Source organism: Pteropus medius, unplaced genomic scaffold, assembly GCF_902729225.1.
Source record: "Pteropus medius unplaced genomic scaffold, Ma_sr-lr_union100, whole genome shotgun sequence".
Lineage (NCBI taxonomy): Eukaryota > Metazoa > Chordata > Mammalia > Chiroptera > Pteropodidae > Pteropus > Pteropus medius.
Window position 1 is genome coordinate 4665531 of NW_024345601.1, and position 10282 is coordinate 4675812.

The window sequence follows — 10282 nt, forward strand, 5'->3', positions numbered from 1 at the left end:
GCTCAGGACGGTCAGAACCTGCACTTTCAGGAGATGGAGCGATTCAAACCTTTGGGCCAACCAGTGGGCTCACTTGGAATTCTTCTCTTTGGACTTTTTTGTGGGGCGAGCTAAAGCAGCAAAGCTAGACACAGTTAAGTAGACCCCAATAAAAATATCCCAGTCACTTTACGAATTTAGGAAATACAGCAGCTGTGAGGCATTCAGGGAAAAATAATGAATTTAATCAATTAGTGCTGTCACCAAATATTTCCATTTTTTCTTAGTTCAGTAGGATCCTTGCCACTTTGGAGTTAGGTATGACCATGTGACTTGCTCTGGTTAATGAAATTCAAACATAAGTGGAGGGTACCATTCTGGGAAGAGACTTTGAATGACAGTGTGTAATTCACCACGGCTCGTTCTCATTGCGTGGTACTCATGGAAGAGCATATGGAGAGGGACTCTCCATCAGCTTAAGTTTCAGCATGACTACAACAAACAGTATTCATCTGAGTACATGTACTGCACACGTAGTATGAGAAAGAAATCAACGTTTGTCGGCTAATTCTTGAACCTCAGAAACTGTGTGAGATAAAATTACTGTTTAAGCTGCTACATTTTGGGTTCATTTGTTATGCAGCAATAGATAACTAGTACAATGATTTGAACTTTAATTCCTATTTTTAAATAAAATTGTCCATTCTTTCATATAAATTTATGCTGAGATATTTGGCCTAATATTTACATAAGGGGAATGATAGTTGCTTCTGGGTGGTAGACTTTGAAGTCATTTTTCTTGTGTTTATCCTTTTTTATATTCTCAAACTACTTTTTGTAATGAGCATGTATCACTAAAGTTAAAAACAGAAATAATGACTCTGAGCCAGGGTCTCAGTTTATACAGAATGTGTCATTTATCCAGGAGGCAGAGCAAGGAGGCGAGTTTATAGGAAGCAGGAGCACCACTGCTTCAGGCAGTTAGAACTCTCCTGGGCCTCATACTCCGTGGCGCCACAACAACAAATGAGCCATCTCTGAAACTCTGCTTCATTCTTGTGCATCAGAAGGAACTGTCCCAACAGGATGTAGGCCTGTGGGAAGAGGACGAGGCAGGGAGGAAAACGGGAAAGGTTATAATAAGCTGACTCAGATGTGCTCTTCCTTCCCCAACATGAAGACCATGTGAAAATCAAAGGAGGGGGCACAGGTCAGACTAGAAGGAGACTGGCAGTCCCTGAAACCCTGACTGGGTGATAGGGATTCAGGACAGGCCCTGGGGTGAGATATAAGGCCAAGGTAAATACCCAGCCCTGGGGGCAGGGTTGGGGGCTATCCAGTCTGGGATGAATGAAAGCCCTTCTCAACTTTAATGAGCACATGAATCGCCTGGGATCCTGTTAAAAGGCAGGTTCTGATTCAGTAAATCTGGGGTGGGGCCTGAGAGCCTGCATTTCTAACACACTCCTGAGCATGCTTTGAGGAGCAACATTTTGAGGAGTGAGAGCCTAGCAGACCTCTCATGCTCTCTTCAGTCCTCTGATCTAGTGTTTTTCTCTTTAACACACACATGAGCACATGCACACATACACGGAGTTAGAGACGCTCCCCACCGTACCACTTTTTCAATCATTCTAGCAAATGGTTTCTAACCCTTGGCCACTGTTGATGTTTTGGATACTTGTGCGTTGTGGGGGTCGGAGGGTGGTCATCCTATGCCCTGTAGGAAGTTTAGCAGCAACCCTGGCCTCTACCCACTAGATGCCAGCAGCATACTGACTGACTCCTGCCCCTGAATTGTGACCCTCATAACCATCTCCAAACATTGACAAATGTCCCCTCAAGGACAAAATCTTCTTTGATTTAGAGCCACTACATGGGGGCCTGGCAGATAAAGGGCATCTTAACATCGATTTACTTCTGCAAACCAATTGTATGATTTCAGGCAACTCACTTAACCTGAAGTGAGACCCTACAGAACCAAGGCCTTAGTTTCTGCATTTTTCAAAGGCACACCATATGCCCTGTCCCCTCCTGCAAATTAAATTGAGTTCAGTGTGAGAGCATTAGAATAGTGCAAGCTCTTTTTTCATCCTGGAATATGTAGCCCTGTGGGAGGGTTTAAAACACACTAAACCTTGCCCATCTTTCCTTTCTGAAGAGTCTTTATGGATGAAACACATGTAAAATAAAGATTCCATGATTCCTAGTCTATGGCATTCCTAGCTGTCTTACTACTTTCCCCCACAACGTTTCATCCCCTTTTTTACCATTTTAATCACAGTCTTACTGATGGGGAGAGCAAGGACCACGTGGAGAGAGGGACATCCAAGATTGTATGAGCATAGATTGGCCAAGTCACCAAAGAGTGAAGCCAGAAGATTTAAGGTAACATTAAATGCCAGTCTCTTGGGGGCAGTTTGGGTGCTCTCCAGCCTGGAATGAACAAGACCAGTGTCCACACCTTGAGTTCTGGGCCATCTCCAGGAAAACTTGCTGGTGTCTGTTTACTTTCAGTTCCATAAACAAAGCAAACTTCATCTTGACCAAAGGGAACATATTTTTTTAAAAAAGAAATTAAATAAAAGCTAAATCCCAGTCATAAAATATACCCAACCATTGGAGTTTTTTTATTTTATTTTATTTTTTATTTCGAGTCATTATCCAGATTTTGAAAAGAGAAAAAGCCAAGATTTCATGGTCATTTTAAACTGCTATTTTTTTTCTTTTAAAAAAGCAGTATAGTTGTTTAGAATGATCTCATTTTACTTTTAAGTATTCTTGAATTTTCACTGATGGATTTTACTGAGATGTTTCGTAATTGGACATTTTAAAAATTAACATTTATTGAATATTGAGCCAATTGCTACAGTAGGTGTGGAAGGTAACAGAATTAAAAAAAAGAGAGCTTTTCCCAAGGAGAGAGAACATTAATGATGATGCTGATGATGCTGCTCCTGATGATTATAACAGCAAGTAGCTTTTTTGAGTACCTTTGATGAGCTCCAGGACATTTGCACGTTTTAATCTATCTGATCCTCACATGTACCCCGTCCCATTTTCCAGATATAGTCACTAAGAACTGGAAGATTAAGACTCCTGTTTTCCTCAGCCCCATTCTCGTATATCCCAACCACCCACTGTCTGGTCTGGCATCTATGGAGTCCTCTGCCATTTTGGAGGCCGCTGCTGGCATCTGATGGTCTGGTAATTAGAGCCTCCATGTCACCACCAGGCTCAGCAGCCAGGAAACCAGGGAATGTATGGCACGCAGGGCCAGAGGCAAACTTTCCAGGAATGCTGCAGGAAGAAGGGCCTCATCTTGCAGTCTCCAGAGCCAAGTTGCAATCTGACGCTCCCTTCTCTGCTTCCTCTCTGGTCTCACCCAACAACCTTCCTGGGCGGCAGGGGTGGAGTGGTGGGGTGAGAGTTAGCCTGCTTTACACTGCTCCCAAGGGGAACCGGAGTCATGGACTCCCATTGTGGCCCTGCTGGAAGCCTGCTCAGTTTCTCTGTTGGCTCCAGAAAGCCTGCCCCTAATCCTAGAAAACAGAAACTGCCCTTCTACCTCCTTGGGCCAAAGCTCAGAAAAATCTGGCTGTAGGGAAGGTGATGTAGACACACAAAAATCTCATCACCCTGAACAGTGGCCATCTCGAAGCCAGGGATGTTCATTCTTTCCTGTGGCAGCCATGACCACATGGCAGGATGGTAATCCAAGGGCAGACTTCCCCTCAACTCCAAGTCCAAACAGTGAGCAGGTCTGGACCATCCTCCAGTTTGCCATGTCCAATTTCTTGCTAAACGGTAGCAACATTTGCTTCTGCACCAGGGTTGGTTCTATTATGTGTGACCCATCCAGTCATACGGGGCCCTGTGCTCAGAAAGCCCCACTTGGTTTAATGCCCTGCTGCTGCCATCTTGAAATTCTTAATAAATTTGAACAAGAGGCCACACATCTTCATTTTGTACTGGGCCCTGCAAATTAGTAACCAATCCTCCTCCACACTAATTAAAATTTTCAGTCTTCCCTATGACACCTGGCCTTTTCAAACAGAGATATGGAGTCTCAGCCTTCTCCTTCTCAACCTTCTACAGTCCTCTTCCAAAGCTTCTGGCTCCTTGGCACCTATAGTGCACTTTATATTGTCACTAGACTTCACTGAGTGATGAATAACTTTCTTTTTCTCTCATTGGTTGTTGGCTCTAAAACCGTCATGGCCACTGATAGCCAATGATAACCTGACGAATCCATATCGCTCAGTCATCTCCAGTTTAAAACTCCTTGTCTTTAGTGTGAATGCTTAATCCAGTGCAGGGCTTGTCCCTTCTGTTCTCTCTTCCCTGTCTCCCTGGGGCAAACTTATACTAAAAGAAATCATTCATTTACTTGAAATTTTATTAGGTTCCTGTATTTTATCTGGCAACCCTATGCAGAGTAACCCCAAACTTATGTGACTGCCTGCCCTAGTGCTTGTCTTCTCAGATTCAAATTTCATCTCTCCCACTCTGAGTGACTTTGAGTGAGTCATGTGGCTGCTCTGTGCCTCAGTTTCCCCATTGGTAAAATGGGGATAAACAGTATACCTTATAGAATTTTTTAAATGATAAAACAAAATAAATATATGTGATGCTCTTAGAACAGTGCCTGACATGTAGCAAACATCATGTGCTAGTCCTCTTATTAGGAGAGATTTGAGAAGCTGGTGGCACCTAGAACATTTACTCCACTCTGATCTTCCAAACGTCTTTCAGGAAGAAGACTTAGGCTCAAGAATATAGTTTTACAGTGTCTTCAAAGAGCACTGAGCCAAATCAGATTATTTAGGATGTTAAACTTACTTCTACCTATTGGAATAACTCCAATGTGTATTTTTATTTTTAGCACATCTCAATTCAGACAGATGCTCACTGGTACAGGGGCCAGTGCCACTGTGTTGGATGGCAGAGAGCTAGATCCTCAGGCTGAAGCTGACTGCTCCATGGAAAGGCAAGCATGAAATCACTCAGACAGAATGCAGCCAAATGTTTGACTTTTGGGCTTCTGAAGAGACTTGGGTGAATTCATAGCATGGGGTCTGGGGCTCCAGTGTCCAGTGTCTTGGGAGAGTGATAATGGCTAAGAGAAAAGCCCAGGCAAGTAGGGCTGAGGGCACCCTCATGGTCTGTGTCCCAACAGGTCCTCAGAAAGGGTGAGGAAAGAGTCAGTGCCCATGAGACAAGGCCAAGGAATCTGTCATGACTACAGCTCTGACTCTGCATAGCAAGTTCTTGGATGCCTGAGAATTTCTCATTCATTCGTGCCTTTGTCTTAAATATGCCTATCACCCCACCTGCAATCCTCATTAAAAACACAGTTAAGCTGGAAAAAGCAAAACCATAGGGACAGAAAACAAATCAATGGTTCCTAGGGACTGAGGGTGGGGAATATGAAGGTCAAAGGGAGACATTTTGGAGTGACAAAACTGTTTTATGTCTTGATTGTGGGAGTGGCTACATGAGTGCATGCATCTGGCAAAACTCACAGGACTGTGTACTAAAATAGGTGAAAATTTTACTATATGTAAATAAAAATAGTTTTTAAATGACGAGTGTGACTGAACAACAACAAAACCTCATTATTATGGAAATATTAAATCAGTGGTGGTAGAAGCCAGAATACTAGTTATCTCTGTGAGTGGGGGATAGCATTGATTTGGAAGAGGCACAAGAGAATCATCTGGAAAATTCTAGAGGTGTCTGATCACGGGATCCATGTAGTGAGTGGGTCCATGGGGTGTGTGTGTGTGTGTGTGTGTGTGTAAAATCTGTCCAAATTCATTGAGCTGAACAGTTTGTATCAGTGCAAGTATGCTATACCATGATAGAAAAGTAAAAGGGACAATCACTTCTTTTTTATAAAATGTTTTAATTTGAATTGTCTCCCCTAGTCAGACTTGCCTACTTTACTACGTGTTTGGGAGTGGTCCTATCTCCCTTATCTGAGAGGAAAGAATCAAGTGGACCTCAATCATGGAGCTCCAACTTTCTGACAATACCACCTATTGGCTATTAAATTGGCTGGTAGGTTGGGGCAATAATCAGAATATTTAACATCTGGTGCAAAGCAGCATGTCAGTCAGAAAACCACAGGCCCAGTAGTTCAGATGCTCCTCGGAAACAGCCGTGCACTGTGCTGGAGCAAACCAAACTGATTATCAGCCATACAAATGCCGTTTCCCAGCCTCTTTAGGTGCTTCTGCAACATCTTCCTTCCTGATGGTATAAACTGATGCTGAAAACTGAAGGGAGTGAGCAGCAATGGTTCTGTTGTTGCTGCCTCTCTCTTAACAGTGTGCAAGGCTCTGTGTGAATTCCCACCTGCTTCTGTTGTGCTCAGCTTCCTTGGGTACTCTTTAGGACCATCTCTGATTCTCTTCTAAAGCTCCAAGCTGCCTTATAATAGTACCATAAAAACAATAACATAGAAAAGAATGCTTAGATTCCATTAGAAATCCTTGAGGCCATTCTTGGGCTGCTAGTGACATCTTAGAACAACTCACATCCTCCTACTCTGATGTAGACCTCAGGCTACTGTTATTCCACCTGCCATCCTGAGGCTGGTGCTCTGATGGAGCAAGTGAGACCCCACAGATCTCTTCATGGGGGTTGGGAGTGCAACCAAATCACCCATCCTGACAGCTCAGCTCCAGATTTGGGCTGCTGGCTCACTTCTGTCAACCGCTGGGTGTTTGTACACCAAGTGAATAATGCCTGGCCCAGCTGCTCTGATGTGAAGTGATTCAATCTGCCCATCATCCACTGGCCCTTGAGGCTGCCCAAACATGTGGGGTCAGGAGCACAGAAGCATGTGGCGCCCTGCCAAATGGCAGCTTTGCTCTCTGATGGCCACTTGTAGGAACACGTGGCAGCAGTTGCCATCTGGCAGGACTAGAGGAAGAGAGGTTAGTAAGAGAAGTTGGAAAAAAAAGGAAAAAGGAATTACCTTGTTGAAACCTTTAGTGACCAAATTGATCGCAAGTTCATGGCTGATCCCATCTACCCAGACAACATCCTTTTCTCCTATGGGTTCAGAGAGGAAGGCTCTCAGCCTGGGAGACATGTGATCCATCTTCTGCAACCACAGTGGGGAGGAAAAGGGTTAGGAGAGGCTGGCTGCTTACAGGGTCAGTGGAAACTGGGGAACTCCCTCAGCTGACTGAAGGACTGGGAGTGACAGGTGAAAGGCTTCCTTTCACCTTCCAACATTTATTGGGGACTTTCAGATGCCAGGTGCAATGCCCAGTACTGAAGGCCTTTACACATTCATTCCGATATGGATGGACTAAGGGAAATGTAGTGATGGCCAGAGATGAGTCCAAGAAAACACCACAAAGAGGATGTGCTTAATGCTAAGAAATGCAATGGTCCTTTCCAACTCTTTCCACCCTAAATGCTTAAAGATATGTTGCTTCTCTTAGCTAATTACCCTACCTTCTCTCTTAACTACCCAATAATGTTTCATACTTTCATTCCAGCATTTATTATACTCTATAATAGTTGGTTGTTTGGTTGCAAGTAACAGAAAAACTCATAAACTAAATCAAATATTAAAGAAGACACAATATAACTCAAAAGCTCAAGGGTAAGTGTAGAAATGGACAATCAAGTCACAGTTGATTTTTTTAACTTTTCCTTCTTATGTTGGCTTCAGTCTCAGCTGGTTCCCCTCAGGTGGTGAAATGGCTGTTCTAGCACTCATATTCCCCCAAATTTAATCCCTCAAAAAAGGAGAGAGAATATGTCTCTGAGGAGTTCCAAGCAGAGCCTCATGCATTCTCAAGGGTCCGCACTGAGTCACCAGTGTAAGCTTAGTGCCAACTTTATGTATGCCTCAGCCCTAAACCTAGGAGTGGAGTTGGCTTTCTCTAAACCATGCAAGCTGTGAATTCATGTATAATTATCTGAACATCTGAAGGACTATTATCCAGAGAAAGTGTTAGAGCAGTAAACATAACATTCCATTATGGTCTGCCCCTTTGGTAAATCAACATCTATACTCTCCTTCCCTTTCATAATCATCAGAAATACTCACACTTGGCTAAAATAGACTCACTCCATCTCCCAAAGGTTGAAGCCCTATGATTCATCCAGTTACTGAATTCAGATTCAAGTTCATATTTTCTGGAAGAGCCATCATACTCTCCATCATGTCTGGAAGTAACTACTCATGGAATGGTAACCTATGAACTAAATTCTGAAGTTTACCACCATCAACATAGGCAGCAATGCCAGGAAAAAAACAGATATCTGCAGTAAGCATTTCCAGAAGTGCAGTTCTCCATTTGGAGAAGGAGAGAATGGGAAACACCTTCAGTTGTCATTGGTCAACAGTACCTACGATATTGAGGCACTGTTGAGGATTACTTGTCTGGTGGTAAAGCAAGGTCCTCGGTCAGACAAGATGGCAGCCCTCAGCTCTGGGTTTGGGTGTATTTGTCCTGGCCACTGCCTTGTTAGCATCTGAGTGGGCATGTGGTTGATGCCTTCCAAGAAGAGTCACTGTTTTAGCATCATGCTTGTGGGTCATGTTCAGGGATTGCCCTGAGAAATGGGCAATCTCAGGCCATAGCTGACCACTTTCTTTGGCAATTCAGCTCCCTTAAGAATTTAATGGGTTTCTTCGATTCAAGTTTCTGGGCTGGGAGTTCAAGTTTGTCAGAATCCTTGAGCTGGCAACTGGCCTCTGTCATTGCTCATTTCCCGGCTCCTCAGATTACTGGCATCTTCCTTCATCTCTGAAGTGGGGAGGCACCTCAAATTTGCTCCTTGCCTCCCAGCTGCATCTTCATAATAAGTCAATTGTTCCCTATTTCAAGCTTGATGTCTTTAAAACGAGATGCTCAGGAGAGACTTGGGAACTGGGGCAATGTTTTCCTCAGGTCCCAATCTTTTCTCTTGCTAAGTCACCTGATTTGTTGCCTGTGTTCTAACTTTTGCCAGATGCTGGAGTTGAGTGTATCTGTCCTGGCCACTGCCTTGTTAACATTTGAGTGGGCATGTCGTTGATGCCTTCCAACTTTTCTTTTTTTAATAGACTTTATGTTTTAATAGACTTTATATATTTTAGAATTTTAGGTTTAGATTCACAGCAAAATTGAGCAGAAAGTACAGAGATTTCCCATATACCCTCTGCTGTACACCCTGACATGCAGTGTCTCCACCACTGAAATGATCTTTTCCAACCCAACAGGATCTGCTCATCAATGTCTAGTCACTTTAGATTGCAGGCCACAGGCAAAAAGGCCCTCTCTTAACAAAGCTGTATTTTCTCCCCTCTCCACTCCCAAATGGGCCACCTTCTCCCTAAATGTGACTCTTCTAGGACTTTACTGAAATCTTGCCAATATCCTGAGTATTTCCCATCAGATCTCCAAACGTCATGTCTCCAGACACAGAAGGTCTGTATACCAGGGTGCAACAGGTCCACCATAAGCAGCCATTTTACTAAACCAGGATTGCCAACTTCCTCATTTAAGTAAAGACATCCTTGCTATTCTCTGCATGAAAATCTCTTATCAGCCAATCTACATTTAGTTTGTTCACTGTCACATCCTCTTAGTTTATGATAAAAACAACAGAAAATTCAGTTCAAACTGGCTTATACAGTAGGAGGTTTTATTAACATATGCCACTCAAAAGTCCAGAAGTGGATCACTTGTGGTTTGATCAAAGCTCCAGCTTGATTTCCCTGAAACTCTGCAGACCCAGCCTTGCTTTATATACTGGCTTGATCCTCAGCTTGACTTCTGGTGGAAATAACATAGCTGCAGAGGGCCTGGCATGGCTTTTGCAAGCCACACACCCTTTCCTGAAAGGAAAACGGTTTTTCCTAGAAACTACCAACAAATGCCTTCTCCAATCCAAGTCATTTTATGCCAGGCTCTATAATGTTATCTATAGATTGATGAGTGTCCTACCTCCAGTTCAGAAAGTGAGCACGTGACCTGCAAAGCACATGGGCTGTAGGGGTGGGGATAGGGCAATTGCCATGTTGCTGGAGTTAGTTACCCTATACCAAAATACAAGAGGTTAGGAGAGTAACCCGGTGTCCACTACTTATTACCCAGTAGATTGTGGGGCCCCAAGGGATGTGACTGTCTTTAATGCCCTTTGCTCCCACGTCAGCCTCAACCCCAGCACCTAGTACTGCACCTTGATAATAAGCACTTGATGATATAAATGACCAAAGCATCCGTTGCTCTCGGATGCCTCCCTTTCACAGCACTAGTCCTCTCTCTTGTTCCCTTGCCCTCAATTCTCA

At 43.6% G+C, this 10282-nt stretch overlaps 1 protein-coding gene across 1 annotated transcript; it reads right to left on the reverse strand.

Moving 5' to 3' along the window:
• Nucleotides 1-878: 878 nt before the first annotated feature.
• On the reverse strand, nucleotides 879-7090 carry BANF2 (BANF family member 2). The gene is made up of 2 exons (XM_039874593.1): nucleotides 6965-7090; nucleotides 879-1073 (listed from the first exon to the last, which is right to left on the reverse strand). The coding sequence occupies exons 1-2, from the start codon at nucleotides 7088-7090 to the stop codon at nucleotides 927-929; spliced, it is 273 nt and encodes a 90-aa protein (XP_039730527.1). The 3' UTR covers nucleotides 879-926.
• Nucleotides 7091-10282: the final 3192 nt, after the last annotated feature.